Genomic DNA, 15,851 nt, shown 5'->3' with positions numbered 1-15,851 from the left:
TATTGCCCATCCCTAATTGCCCTTGAGAAGGTGGTGGTGAGCCGCCTTCTTGAACCGTTGCAGTCCGTGTGGTGAAGGTTCTCCCACAGTGCTTTTGGGTAGGGAATTCCAGGATTTTGACCCAGCGACGATGAAGGAACAGCGATATATCTCCGAGTCGGGATTGCGTGTGACTTGGAGGGGAACGTGCAGGTGTTCCCATGTGCCTGCTGCCCTTGTCCTTCTAGGTGGTAGAGGATGAAAACCGTTTCACCATTGGAACCATTCACCACATCATTCCACATCCTCCAGCCACCTTAGGAGAATGTCAAAATGGTACACAAATATACAACAACAACTTGCATTTATATAGCGCCTATAACGTAGTATAATGTCCCAAGGTGCTTCACAAGAGTGTAATCAGAGAAAATTCAATGAGAAACTTGATGGCTATTTTCCTCACGATTGAAACACTGAAACGAGACATGGAGTAAAATTATTAAATGTTTTTATTTTGGTTAATGACAGAATGGCTTTATTCTTTTGACATTTTGGGGGAAGAATGTCAATAAATAGATTAAGGATAATCTGAAAATTTCTACAAAATACTTTTTTTTTGCAAAGTGTTTAAGCTTTTATCAAGGAAAGCAAAAAGCGACGACCTTGAAAGATGAAAGCGTCTTGTGTGTTGTGTCTGGTGAAAATGTGTTAAGTCGGGGACTAAAAGGTTAGGCTTGCAAAAGCTTCTACTTCCCATTAATTTCCGTAAACTTAAGCGAAGGATTTGAATTTTGAAGAGGTGCTAAGCCTCGGTGGTGAAAGCTTTCCTTTCATGACATTATTCTCTTTATCGACTGTAAATGTTGCTCAGTTACCTCATTCCTCTCTGGTCAGAGTGCTCCACATTCAATTATTCAAAGCTGGAGTTGGCAAAGAATTGTCGGTAAATAATGTCACTGCTGTGGTTTGAAGATTGTGAATGGAAATGAAAAGGTGAATATAATTAGTTCAGCAAGGACAGCTAGTTGAAACTGGGTGTTTGTTGCAAGAGTGATATGATTTGATTGAGAAGACGGCCCACAAGATATTGGTTACTTCCTGATATCAAGGTGGTCCTCTGAAATACTTCCTTGCCTAGTTTTCTCCCACAGGTCCTTCTGTGGGTCTCCTTCTGTGGCTATTTGCATGCAAGTATTGGCTGCCGCTCTGGATTCATTCGCACCAGACAAGTGCCAGGTAATGACCATCTACAACAGGAGAGAGTCTAACCACCTCCCCTTGACATTCAACAGTATTACCATCGCCGAATCCCCCACCATCAACATCCTGGGGGTCACCATTGACCAGAAACTTAACTGGACCAGCCATATAAATACTGTGGCTACAAGAGCAGGTCAGAGGCTGGGTATTCTGCGGCGAATGACTCACCTCCTGACTCCCCAAAGCCTTTCCACCATCTACAAGGCACAAGTCAGGAGTGTGATGGAATACTCTCCACTTGCCTGGATGAGTGCAGCTCCAACAACACTCAAGAAGCTCGACACCATCCAGAACAAAGCAGCCCGCTTGATTGGCACCCCATCCACCACCCTAAATGTTCACTCCCTTCACCACCGGTGTACTGTGGCTGCAGTGTGCACCATCCACAGGATGCACTGCAGCAACTCGCCAAGGCTTCTTCGACAGCACCTCCCAAACCCGCGACCTCTACCACCTAGAAGGACAAGAGCAGCAGGTACATGGGAACAACACCACCTGCACGTTCCCCTCCAAGTCACACACCATCCTGACTTGGAAATATATCGCCGTTCCTTCATCATCGCTGGGTCAAAATCCTGGAACTCCCTTCCTAACAGCACTGTGGGAGAACCTTCACCACATGGACTGCAGCGGTTCAAGAAGGCGGCTCACCACCTTCTCAAGGGCAATTAGGGATGGGCAATAAATGACGGCCTTGCCAGCGACGCCCACATCTCATGAACGAATAAAAAAAAATTCAAGCCAAATAACTCCACTCTCTTTGTGGCCCTGTTCTACTCTCTCTGCCTCTTCATCTCCTTCAGCTATGCCTCTTCCACCTCCCCCTTCAGCACCATGATGCCCTTGAATCCCTTCTCCTCTCCCCCCAACTGCCACTCAATGCTACTCCCCAGGGCACCCTCTTTCTCTGCCATCATCCCAATCTCATCCCTCTTGAATGAGCCCACATCTTCCCTTGGTGTTCTCCACCACATCTACAACGACACTCATCACTGGCTCTCCCACAGCAATAACCCCAGTTGCCTTGTCCTCTGTTCCCAAAGTTCATCTTTTCAGCTCGTTCCTCCAGGGTTAACCTCCCTAACTAAACTCCCCATTTCCTTCTATCTCTTCCATTGTCCCCTGACCCCACCAGTGGATCATCAACCACTGCTTTCAGCATATCGCCCTCCAGAATGTTTGATCGTTCACGAACAAGGCCTTCGCCATGCACCGTCTCATGATGGATGAATCAATTGACATCCTGATCCTGACAGAAACATGGCTTGCAGGAGGTGACCCCTTCCCCCCAGTCTCACCACCTGGCTGCAAATTCCATCTTGTATCCCATCCAAACTGCCATAACATTGACGGAGCTCTTGTGTCAAATCCCAACTTGGCTTCTCTTTCCCCCCTACTCCTTTGGCACCTTCTCCTTTGAGCACCTTGCCCTTTTTCATTCCTCCCGCCTCTCAAAATCAACATTATCTACCGCCCACCCAAGTCCCACGGTAAGTTCGTCACTGAGATCTCCTCCCTTTGCCACAGTACTGAGTAACTCCTAACCCTCTGTTGATACGGTGGTGTAGTAGTTATGGTACGGGACTAATCCCACCATGATGGGTTGTAAAATTGAATTTAATATATCTGATAATTTGTGGGATGCCACCAGAAAAAGTGAAGCTGTTGGATTTTTGTGAAATGGTAACTGGCTCACTGATATCTTTCAGGGAAGGGAACCTGCTACTTCTACCCTGTCTGGCTGACATGTGATTAGTTCATGCTACATAGTTGGCTCTTAATGCCTTCTGAAGTGGCCTAGCAAACCACCCAACTGTAAAAATAATCGCTAAGAGGCCTATCACCAGCTTCTCAGGGCAATTAAGGATGGGGACTAAATGCAGTCTCGTCAATGTCACCCATCTCCTAAGGGCAAATGAAAAAGGAAAATTTCAACCTACTCCTAAGCTCCCCCAGCCCTGGCTTGTTCTGAATTCTTTTGGCTTTGTGTCTTCTGTTATCGATGGGGCTTGGGGGGAGACTGCTAGTTCAGTAGAATTGCAGCAACAGTGGTTCTTTGCCATGACCTTTAAGGTTCTTGTTCAATCAAATCAGAGGAGAGATCAACTGGGAGTAACACTCAAGGGAATGGCTCCAATATTTTGTTCGCCAGGGTGAAATAGATTCCTGTAAAAGAAGATTAATTTCAAAATCTCAACCTAAATTGTGCAATAGAGAGGTTAAGAGAGCACTAAGGAAGAACAAAAATATTTTAAAATAGAAATGAAGGAAGAGGAGGATCTGAAGATATAGAAAACCGAAGTAAAAGATTATATAATGGCTTATTGGCATCTCTTGCACATCTCAAAGCATTTCATGATGTGGAGATGCCGGTGATGGACTGGGGTTGACAATTGTAAACAATTTTACAACACCAAGTTACAGTCCAGCAATTTTATTTTAAATTCACAAGCTTTCGGAGGCTTCCTCCTTCGTCAGGTGAACGATGTGACGAAGGAGGAAGCCTCCGAAAGCTTGTGAATTTAAAATAAAATTGCTGGACTATAACTTGGTGTTGTAAAATTGTTTACAAAGCATTTCACATAGTGAATTATTTTGAAGTGCAATGTTATGGAGGCAAATACAGTTTAAAAAGTGTAATTTAGGATGAAAGAGGAATTTGGAAGTAACAAATGTAAAAGATATAAAGGCATTCTTTGACTAACAGCACATCAACAAGTTTAAAGTTCATAGACAATTGGAAGGTCTAGGAAATACCGAGGATCTTTCCGCTTCATGAGTTCCACCATTCATTGTGGAGAAGGAAACCAAATTTTTTCAAAGTGTCTTTTGGGTGAAAGCTTGCTGTAATAGCTTAACATGGTCAGTGCCATCATGTCATCACAAACCAAATCAAGTCAATGTTGAGTGCAATTTTCATGTTTCAAAAATGACCCACTACCACTCGATGAGCTTATTGGATTGGTACTGCCAGTAGATTTGCATCCTGACAAGGTAACTGGTATTATACCAAGGGTTAAGGAGAAAATGGAAGTTCTCCTGCACATGAGGAATGGAATGGTACGCGAGGCGATAGGAGAGGAACTTTTGGTTTTTCTCGCAACAGCTTTAACTGGAAAATGTTGGTAATATTTCTTTTTTGGTAATTGGTGGGGTGGGGGTGGTGATACTTATGATTCTGTGAAGAAAATGGAGATTAGTAATGAAATGGTAGTTAAAAACGTATCAGGAACAAATGGTTTGCATCCAAAGGTAGTTAAGGAAATGAGGTTTGAAGCAAGGGAAGCTGTGACAGAATGTTTTGCAGCTCACTGACCACAGGAGTGGTACCAAAAGATGTGGAAAAAATAGCAAGTAATGGTAGAGTCTATTGTAACAGAAGCCATTCAATGGAGAAAAGCCATTAATTTCAACAGGTTTAGGAAAGATAGATCACATCTAGCAAACATTATGGGATCCTTAAATTATAACGTTAAGTGAGTGTTCCAAAATTTGACTTGAAAATTGTATAGTACGAGACTTCTGGTTCAATTGAATCTCAGAAATAAAGGAAGAGGTTGCAAATTGTACAATAAATTGATTAAATAACAGGGAGTAGTGAATGGTATCAGTTTTAATTGGAAAGCTATGACCAGAATATCCCAGGGATTTGGTCTAACTGTTAACAACACATTTTTTTGTCATTGGATTGTGCAAAGTTTACATGCTTTCAGGTTCATGGTGTTCACGGATACAAAGATGGGGGATCTTGCACAGTTCTGTACATTCTGTATGTATTGATGTAGCCTGGATCATTCCTTGGTGGGAGCCTTGGGATGAGCAAGAAAGTTGTTTCAGGAGGTTTGTTGGGTATCGGGTGCAGTTGAGATTTGGGTGGCTTATGATCCATAAGACATTAGGGCTGGGGCCTTCCTGATTTTCAGTCTATCCTAACTCCCTTCAACTGTAGGGTGTCACATAGGAAAATGACCCCAAATATTTTGTTGACAAGTTTACTGTGGGGTTTGGATTCTGCAATATTGGGAGATGTAGCTTCTCAGTGTTAAAAGCAAGAATTATGCAAACCTACAGACAACTGTTAACAGTTGTTCTAATGGCAGTATGACAAATTTTGAATTGATTGTATATTTTGCAATATGTTCTGGGTGGTCGAGCACTGAACCTGCTTGATTCATATGTGTTGACATGTACTTGAAGAAGAACAGCAGAGAAAGGGTTAACTTAAAGGAGGGAAATCCTGGCAGGATTGCACCATCAACAACAACAACTTGCATTTATATAGCGCCTTGAACATCCCAAGGCGCTTCACAGGAGCGTAACCAAACAAAATTTGACACCAAGCCACAGAAAGAGATATTAGGACAGGTGACCAAAAGGTTGGTCAAAGAGGTAGAATCCTGCCGGGATTTCCCTTCTTTAAGTTAACCCTTTCTCTGCTGTTCTTAACTACACATCAATACACATGAAACAAGCAGGTTCAATTCTCGACCACCCAGAACATATTGCAAAATAAACAATCAATTCAAAATTAACCATACTGCCAACAGAACAACTGTCAGAGAGGTAGGTTTTAAGGAGCGTCATCAAGGAAGATAGAAGTAGAGAAGCTGAGAGGTTTAGGGAGGGAATTCCAGAGCTTAGGGCCTAGGCAGCTGAAGGCACGGCTGCCAATGGTGGAGCGAAGGAAATCAGAGCGTTGTAGGATTGGAGGAGGTTACAGGGATAGGGAGGGGTGATGCCATGGAGGGATTTGAACACAAGGGATGAGAATATTAAAATTGAGGCATTGCCGGACCAGGAACCAATGTAGGCCAGCGAGCACAGGGATGGTGGGTGGATGCGACTTAGAGCGAGTTAGGATACAGGCAGCAGAATTTTGCAATTTTGTGTTAAAAGCTCCTACGTTTAGATATTGTACATAAACGGAAACTCTTTAGCACCAACACTAAATATTGCAAAAGAAGGAAAGCTGCCTGTTAGTTTAATATTTATTAATATTCAGGCTATTGACATTCAGTATAAAAACCCATCATTTAATCTGTTTGCTGATTTGATTTTTATAAGCAAGGCTGAAGTCTAATTACTCTCTTGGAACGGTATTGTTATTGGTCTGAGAGAGACACTGTAGAGGATGGGAGGTAACGAATGCTGAAACAGAATACAGAATATCTGTTAGAACTGGGTAGGTCGTACTGGAAAGTACAAAGTGCCTAATCAGCCATGTGACAGCAGCAAGCTGGGTGGGCATGGGGCCAGGTCTGGGTTCATGGTTATGCAGTGTTGGATTCAGTAGCTTCCAGGACTCTCACCCAGAAAGTCTGAAAGTGTGGACACACACAACCCGAGCATTTCAAAGTAATATTTTTGAAATGAATAGAATGTCTACAGCTGCAGGTGATGATGCTTTGTTACAAATCCATCAGTGACGTCCCTCCTTTCACCTTATCTTTGCAACCTTCTCCAGTCTTGTGCCCCAAATCGTACCCTCTGCTATTTCGACTCTGGTCGACTGTGCAACACCCCCCACCACCTGCTCCAATGTCATTGACAGAGCCCTCACCCGGTTCTGGAATTCTCTTCCTAAACCTCTCTAACCTCTTGCATATCTCCCCACCTTCAAAAGCTTCTTCAAACCTATCACTTTCTCCACTCTTAGTTACCCCCAACCCCCCTCCCAATTCTTGTCTCTGACTCCATCTTGGTTTTTTGATCCCGCCCTCGAAGCATCTTGGGGTATTTTTGTACGATGGAAGGGCTATAATACTGCAAGGTATGATACTGATTTCTGTTGGAAAGCGGAATATTTGGAGAAAAGGATTGAAATGCATAGACTACCAATGAAGAAGATGCGTAGAGATAGTATTTAACACTCTGAATGGGCACTGATGCACTTCTCTGCTAAAAATGGCAGCAGTAAAAAAAAATGGAAGGATATACATGGAGATAAAGTGGATCAGGTAGGTGACTTGGGAGTGGTAGTGCACGGGAGAGGAAGCAAAGGGAAGTTTAGTGTTGGGACATATATAAACAGATCTATAGAATCTATTTCAGGGAAGATATGCTGTGACACGATCGTACATGGAGGATCACAATTAATTGTGAGCACTGTAGTTTTTGAAGACATTGACACTTTGGAAAAGATGTCGAGGAAAATAGCTGATTGATGCCAAGTTTTGGATTGGTGAGCTGCAAGGAGAGGCTTTTCAAGGGGAATTGAGCAGAGTCCTGATTTCAGTGGGCAGGACATCAGGAGAACTCCCTGCTCTTTGAGTAGATCACAGATCAGCCATGATCTTATCAAATGGCGGAGCAGGCACGAGGGGCTGAATGGCCTACTCCTGTTCCTATGTTCCTCTGAGTAGTTCCATAGGACCTTTTAATATCCACCTGAACCACCAGATGGGTCCTTGATTTAACATCTCATCTGAAGGAAGGCGATTCTGACATCACAGCAGCCCCTCAGTCCCGTAATGGAGTGTCAACCTGGACAGTTTCCTAGAAGTAAAGGGAATTAGGGGTTACGGGGAGCGGGCAGGAAATTGGACATGAATTTAGATTTGAGGTTAGGATCAGATCAGCCATGATCTTATTGAATGGCGGAGCAGGCTCGAGGGGCCAATTGGCCTACTCCTGCTCCTATTTCTTATGTTCTTATTATGTGCAACCTGTCCTGGACGGGGGCTTGACGCCACAATTTCCTGTCTCAGAAGTAAGAGTACTATCAATTGAGCCCAGTTGACACTCCCGTTAAGGGCGAGGAGAAGAAAAATTGTTGAACCCAGGTCTTAAAAGAGTTAATAAGTTTTTTTTTATATCAGCTGTAATTTCCTATGGTTCTTGTATAAATACCTCCTCCTCAAGTATTGAAATAGATGTCACGGGATAGGCTTTACACAGGAATTTCATCTACCAATAAAACACATTGAGAAGTACAACCCAGATGGTCGAAGTGAGCAGACTATTGTGAGCATTGCAATAAAAAAACCGGCTGACAGAGATTTGTAGCACTGTGTAATCAGAGGAGGAAAAAAAGAATGATTTTTTTTCACTGCAGTTTTGTTCCCTTTTGAAGGATGCTGGGCAGGTTTGGTAATATAAGTGATGCAGTACCTACCTTTTGACTTGAAAGCCACAGGTACAAATACCAGGGCAGCCTGTCCTTTATATGTGCCTGGCTCAAGGGGATCCATTGCTCATGTGGAAATCATACATTCCATTAACTCGCGGAATCGAAAATCTGACACTTTCAGCTCCCTGAGGTTGAATTGCTGATTGAAAGAAACGTTTGTATTTTGTAAATTCCTCAGTACGTCATCAAAAACAATTCACACAATTAATTACTTTCTTTGGCCGTGCAAATATTATGTACGCAAACACGGCAGTCATCCTGTGTCAGTAGTGTTCCACAGACAGTAATCGTAATGACAGTCGTGGACTGGGTGCAGCGTAAATTCTTTTCTCCTGCTCCCCTTCCCCCTCTCTCCACCCCCTAGTGTAGAATGTGTGTTGACCAGCAGTCTACATGAGTGAAACAAGAGGATAAATGGGACTGTAGCTCGGAGGGTATTGCAATATCGACTTCAATACTTATACCCTATAAAGGGTGTCAGCTGTGGCTCAGTAGGTAGCGCTCTCGCTTCTGAGTCAGAAGGTCATGGGTTCATATCCCACTCCAGGGACTTGAGCACAAAATCTAGGCTGACACTCCCAGTGCAGTACTGAGGGATCGCAGCACTGTCGATAGGTGCCGTCTTTCAGTTGAGACTGAGGCCTCATCTGCCCCCTCAGGTGGATGTAAAAGATCCCATGGCACTATTTCGAAGAAGTGCAGGGAAGTTTTCTCCAGTATTCTGACCTTCATTTATCCCTCAATCAGCATCACTAAAACGGATTATCTGGTCGTTATCACGTTGCTGTTTGCAAATTGGCTGCTGCGTTTCCCACACTACAACAGTGACTACACTTTTAAAAAGTGCATCATTGTCTGCAAAGCACTTTGGGATGTCCTGAGGTTGTGAAAGGCGCTATATAAATGCAAGTTTTTCTACCAACGCACCGTGGCTGCAGTGTGTACCATCCACAGGATGCACTGCAGCAACTCGCCAAGGCTTCTTCGACAGCACCTCCCAAACCCGCGACCTCTACCACCTAGAAGGATAAGAGCATCAGGCACCTGGGAACACCACCTGCACGTTCCCCTCCAAGTCACACATCATCCCGAATTGGAAATATATCGCCGTTCCTTCATTGTCGCTGGGTCAAAATCCTGGAACTCCCTTCCAAACAGCACTGTGGGAGAACCTTCACCACACGGACTGCAGCGGTTCAAGAAGGCGGCTCACCACCACCTTCTCGAGGGCAATTAGGGATGGGCAATAAATGCCGGCCTCGCCAGCGACGCCCACATCCCATGAATGAATTTTTTTTAAAAAGCAATTGGAGAGGTTCAGCCTTTTATGAAATGGTGGGGAGTGGAATTGTGATGCTGGTGATGTTCTGCCACATAGCGACTACCAGCCACGTTTAAAAGAAAGAAATGCTTGCATCGATAAAGACCTCATCACGCCTCTCAGAAACATTTCAACTTGCTTCACATATTTTGAATTGCTTGAAGTGCATTGACTATATTATGTTGATCAACCTGGCAGCCCATTTGCACACAGTAAGGTCCCACAAACAGTTTATTAAAAAAAATGAATGACTAGTTTATCTGCTAAAGGGAGGAATGCTGGCCAAGAGACCAGAAGAATTCCCTGCTTTTCTTTGAGCAGTGCCTGAGAATCTTTGACATGCCTTTGTGCATCATACAGTGTAACACTCCATCTGCTGCATTGGAGTATGAGCCTAGTTTATATGTTCAAGTGCTTGAGTTGCAACTTGAACCCGCAACCTTCTGACGCAGAGGTAAAAGTGTTACTGACTGAGACAAGCTCAGTTAAACAGATTTGCTCCTGTTCACATCAACAAGGCCACAATATTTTTTTTAAATTGCGCATGATGCGTGGATTTCATGTAACTAGTGTCAGGCTACAGGCTCAACGTGCTACAGGTGAAGTAGCTGCTAAATTGTCCCAGTTACCAGATCATTGCTGTAAAGCAAAACGCTTAAATACGGACAGAAATAACTGGCAAGTGAGCAGTGTCGCATCGACATGGATGCTGCTGTTGGCTGTAACCCACTAACTAGTGTTAACTATATTACAGTCCCATTCACACAGGTGAGAAAGACGCTGATCCATTGTTGTCATATGTTTGGTTGTCGGTTTGTAAGCCATATTCAGCCAATCATTGTTGTGCTCCTCGTCCTCACCATAGAAATCAATGCTACCCAATCAGAACGTTTGCTGACAACACACACTTTGAGGAGCAGGATGTCTCTCTGTTTAAAGCAGGAGGCACCAGGCATTTCAGATGGTTCGATCTATGTCAGTGTTGCCAGTTATCCTGTTATCTCAGCCAGGTGGCTGTTCTCCATGGATGGACCTAGATGGTGACTACCACAGGGTATTTGACTCTGAGGATCATCTTTCCCCAGTCTCTCTCTCTCTCTCTCACACTCTCACACACACACACACACACACACACACACACCATTTATATAGCGCCTTTAACATAGTAAAACATCCCATGCTGCTTCATAGGAGCGTTATCAGTCAATAGCCACATAAGGAAATATTAGGACAGGTGACCAAAAGCTGACACATTGGGAATCACTGGATAACGATTGGGAATGGCAATCCTAGCTATTTTTTTCTCCCTCTTCAACCCAGGGGCACTGAGGCCAATTGTTATGGCCCTGAAACTGCCCTGACTACTCAGCTTTTAAGAGTCGGGAAAAAAAGGTTAATAAACAATAGATTTGCGCTGATTACTAGCAGTGGATTTGCATTATTAGCAATTGTAGCACTAAATGATTGACACTAAACTGTGCTCATTTAAGATAGCCTGTGGACTCATCAGCTTTCTATTTGCTAATTTTCCATTCCTGTTATGTGCCTGTCCATCTGTTTGTCACCACGAGCAGAATTGATTGCATGATTTTAAAGACGTGTTTTGATTCTCTTTAACACCAGGTCCTTTTCGAAGCCGTGGTCTCCGCAGAACGAAGAGGCTACATCGGAATCGATGATTTACTGATCTTGAATTACCCATGCTGTAAGTAGACAATCTCTGTGTCTTTCCACTGTTGTGAATAATTGTCACAATAGCATGTTTCAATAACATGCAAAAAATGCCAGGGGGGAGATGAGGAGACATTTTTTTATGCAGCGATTTGTTGTGATCTGCAATGCACTGCCTGACAGGGTGTTGGGAGCAGATTCAATTGTAACTTTCAAAAGGGAATTGGATATATTCTTGGAAAGGAAACATTTTGTAGTGCAATGGAGGAAAGAGCAAGGGAGAGGGACTAATTGGTACTCTTTCAGAGAGCAGGCACAGGCATGATGGGCCAAATGGCCTCCTTCTGTATGCTGTGTTATTCTATGTCTGACCGAGGACAGCATGTGAAATATTGATGGAACTATTTTCCACTCGTAAGCGCCAGAAGAGATCATACTTGTATGTAAATAAATCGCTTTAAACGGTTCGAATACTTTCACAGACTAATGATAGAGGCTGGCTTCCTTTCCTTTATTTTTGCATTTGGCTGACTGGCTGCCTGATCAAGGATGTAATTCAGCACTGCGAATAATCAGACCTGTGGCTCGTTCCAATTTTCACTTTTATATTCTGTGCATTTCCTTTTGAATGAGGAAACTGAGAACATTTTGCAAGTAGATCCTTCAACTTGGAGTAGGGCTGCCAACTTGGGACATATTCCTGGACACTGAAGAAAATCGAGGCCCTTGGTTCTATATCACCTGACCGCCCCTGCCTTCAAGTGCCCCGCCCCCACACGCCTGCTATTGGTCGCCCAACGTGTCCACACTCACATGCCCCGCCTTCCCACACCATTTGGAAAGCGAATAGACTCATCATTACCTGATTGGATGATTTTTGACTGTCAGTCAAACAGCCCCTTTTCCTCATGTCCAATATTTTTATAACTAATAAACAAAAGCGGTCAAAGAAATTTTTTTAAAAATCACCATTTTTATTGCCCCGATGATTTTTCTCCTGGGTTGTTCGTAGCAGTGTCCTGGAGATTAGTCTTTAATTCCTGAAGACTCCAGGGCAATCCTGGAGGGTTGGCAACCCAACCCTGGAGAAATATTCCACTTTTGAAAACCAAGCCGAAGGCCCAAGGCCTACAGAGGGGAAGGCCCCGAAGGTTGAAAAGAGTGGAAGGGAAGACCAGAAAAATCATGAAATGGTAGTTAATTGATGCCAAGCTTAGGTTTTAAACCCTGTTAGCTTGTAAGGGGGCATTGACGTGACAGAAACAAGTATTCCCACCCACAGTCTGGAGGAGTTGGGGGTAAAAATGGGGTCGATTTTCCTCCTCTTCCCCCCCCCCCCCCCCCCCACTCCAGCGGAGCACAACTCGAGCAGAGCCACTGTAGAAATGTACCCTGCCTGAATGAACCGGAACCAGCCTGTATTCCCAGATTCAGGTCACAACCATGGCCTGGAGGAACCTCCGCTGCAGGAACATCCCTTGAAATATGAGTGTGCCAAAACCAGAGGGAGTGGGGGAAGGAAACTGGACCCGAGAGGCCTGCAGCAGCGATAATGATTATCACTCTGGGGCCTTCTGACTGATGCCACAAAACAGCTGCCACAAGGCCTCCAGCCCCATTGATCCTCCTATTGGCTTCAAGAGGTGGGAGGGGGCAGGCCCCTCTCGGGTTCTCCAATCTAAGGTTGCGGGGTGCAGTCTTTAAGGCCCACTTCAATTCTAATGATCAGAAAACCACGGAGCAGTGTGTGCCCGAATTGCCCATAAGGTGCCTCCAGCAGACGATGCTCCTGGACACTGAAGAAAATCTAGGCCCTTGGTTCTACACAATGGACAAGCTTCAAAATGTCTGTGCGTGGGTATTGGGTGAGAACAGGGTTGGGCTTGGCTGTGATTCCTTCCATGGTGAATAGCTGGCCAAGGCTGACATGAAGAATGACTACCAGGGCCACAATGATTAATACTTGCTGCTTGAGGTAGTATCCTGTGGTGTTGAATATCTAATACCAGTTAATCATTGAACATCAGTAAGCAATTAATTTGATAAACGGCTATGCATGTGACCGTATTCTGTGGAGAGGCAAAAGTCTAATTTTGGGGGTATCTGGCTGTAATCTTTGTAATTCAAATCCCATCTTTTGCTTCCATTAATCCACAAACACTCGCTGACACAAAATCTCACCACAAAGGGCTCACTGCATGTAAATAGGCTGAAATATTGATCTTTCCTTTTGTTTCCAAATCTGTCAACGGGAAAGACTCGAGTATTGACTTCCTGTAAATGGGGCCACTGGGCACAGAAGAGTGAGTTCTTGCACCAGCAATCGGGGAGCAAGTAAAGATGAGTTAATTTCCGCACTCACGATGGACGGGTAACTTTGAACTGGAAACAATTGCGGTGCAAAATGTTTTTAATTTATTGGACTCACTCTCTCTCTGTTGCGACATTGTAAATTACACCTGGCTAGCTTTGCGAGAAGCTCATGCTTCATAATTCATTCATGCGGTCAATGCCTTTTGATTTTCAACCATTTTGCGAATTTTCCGGCCAATGCCGAGAATAGAATGCTGCTCCCGATCTTGGAAGGGTAATTGTTTTCCGCAGCGTTTTATCTTCATGGCGCCGACTAATAATAATGTTTCAATTGACTTGGGACGACCTTGTCCACAAGCGTGACCGCGTTATTGACAAGAACTTTCATTAACAAAGAAAACCTAATTATTCTCGGTGACAAGAAAAATAACCAGCTTACTTGAAACTCTAAAAGCTACGAGTGAGCGAGGGGCAAAGCACATTGATCAAAGCTGAAAACTTTCAGGATTTTTGTGCCCTATGTGAAACTGACATTCATGTGGATTTCGGGGGTGGGGGGGAGCAGAAACTGAACTTGCTCTACCAGAGATCACTCTCCAGTGGATTTTTTTATTTCAAGTCGTTCACTGGAATTATAACAATGCAACCGAAATATCTCGAGGATGACCTGCGCCCCATCTCCTTTCACTCCTCTCCATTTTTTTTATTCGTTCATGGGATGTGGGCGTCGCTGGCGAGGCCAGCATTTATTGCCCATCCCTAATTGCCCTTGAGAAGGTGGTGGTGAGCCGCCTTCTTGAACCGCTGCAGTCCGTGTGGTGACGGTTCTCCCACAGTGCTGTTAGGAAGGGAGTTCCAGGATTTTGACCCAGCGACGATGAAGGAACAGCGATAGATTTCCAAGTCAGGATGGTGTATGATTTGGAGGGGAACGTGCAGGTGGTGTTGTTCCCATGTGCCTGCTGCCCTTGTCCTTCTAGGTGGTAGAGGTTGTGGGTTTGGGAGGTGCTGTCGAAGAAGCCTTGGCGAGTTGCTGCAGTGCATCCTGTGGATGGTACACACTGCAGCCACTGTGCGCCGGTGGTGAAGGGAGTGAATGTTTAGGGTGGTGGATGGGGTGCCAATCAAGCGAGCTGCTTTGTCCTGGATGGTGTCGAGCTTCTTGAGTGTTGTTAGAGCTGCACTAATCCAGGCAAGTGGAGAGTATTCCATCACACTCCTGACTTGTGCCTTGTAGATGGTGGAAAGGCTTTGGGGAGTCAGGAGGTGAGTCACTCGCTGCAGAATACCCAGCCTCTGACCTGCTCTTGTAGTCACAGTATTTATATGGCTGGTCCAGTTAAGTTTCTGGTCAATGGTGACCCCCAGGATGTTGATTGTGGGGGATTCAGCGATGGTAATGCCGTTGAATGTCAAGGGGAAGTGGTTAGACTCTCTCTTGTTGTAGATGGTCATTGCCTGGCACTTTTCTGGCGCAAATGTTACTTGCCACTTATCAGCCCAGGCCTGGATATTGTCCAGATCGTACTGCATGCGGGCACGGACTGCTTCATTATCTGAGGGGTTGCAAATGGAACTGAACACTGTGCAATCATCAGCGAACATCCCCATTTCTGACCTTATGATGGAGGGAAGGTCATTGATGAAGCAGCTGAAGATGGTTGGGCCTAGGACACTGCCCTGAGGAACTCCTGCAGCAATGTCCTGGGGCTGAGATGATTGGCCTTCAACAACCACTACCATCTTCCTTTGTGCTAGGTATGACTCCAGCCACAGGAGAGTTTTCCCCTTGATTCCCATTGACATCAATTTTACTAGGGCTCCTTGGTGCCACACTCGGTCAAATGCTGCTTTGATATCAAGGGCAGTCACTCTCACCTCACCTCTGGAATTCAGCTCTTTTGTCCATGTCCACTCCTCTCCATCCTTATGTTTGAGATTTATAACCTTTCACACAACGGTGTGACTTTCTGTGAATACAGATTTGCCACACTGGTGTAATGACTAAATATTGGGAAGACCAAAGCCATTGTCTTCGGTCCCCGCCACCAACTCTGTTCCCTAGCCACCGACTCCATCCCTCTCACTGGCCACGGTCTGGGGCTGAACTAGACCGTTTGCAAACTTGGCGTCCTATTTGATCCTGAGTTGAGTTTCTGACCACATATTCGCTCCAGC

General features: G+C 44.7%; 1 protein-coding gene across 5 annotated transcripts in view; it reads left to right on the top strand.

Moving 5' to 3' along the window:
* LOC137342691 (receptor-type tyrosine-protein phosphatase U-like) overlaps window positions 1-15,851 on the top strand; it is a 767,577-nt gene that overhangs the window by 451,517 nt on the left and 300,209 nt on the right. For all 5 annotated transcript variants that reach the window (XM_068006795.1, XM_068006794.1, XM_068006792.1 and 2 more), the window contains one exon: window positions 11,313-11,394. In XM_068006795.1, the coding sequence (XP_067862896.1) occupies window positions 11,313-11,394 (82 nt within the window). The remainder of the gene's footprint in view (window positions 1-11,312; window positions 11,395-15,851) is intronic.

Source organism: Heptranchias perlo, chromosome 26, assembly GCF_035084215.1.
Source record: "Heptranchias perlo isolate sHepPer1 chromosome 26, sHepPer1.hap1, whole genome shotgun sequence".
Lineage (NCBI taxonomy): Eukaryota > Metazoa > Chordata > Chondrichthyes > Hexanchiformes > Hexanchidae > Heptranchias > Heptranchias perlo.
This window is presented reverse-complemented; position numbering and strand designations above follow the sequence as displayed.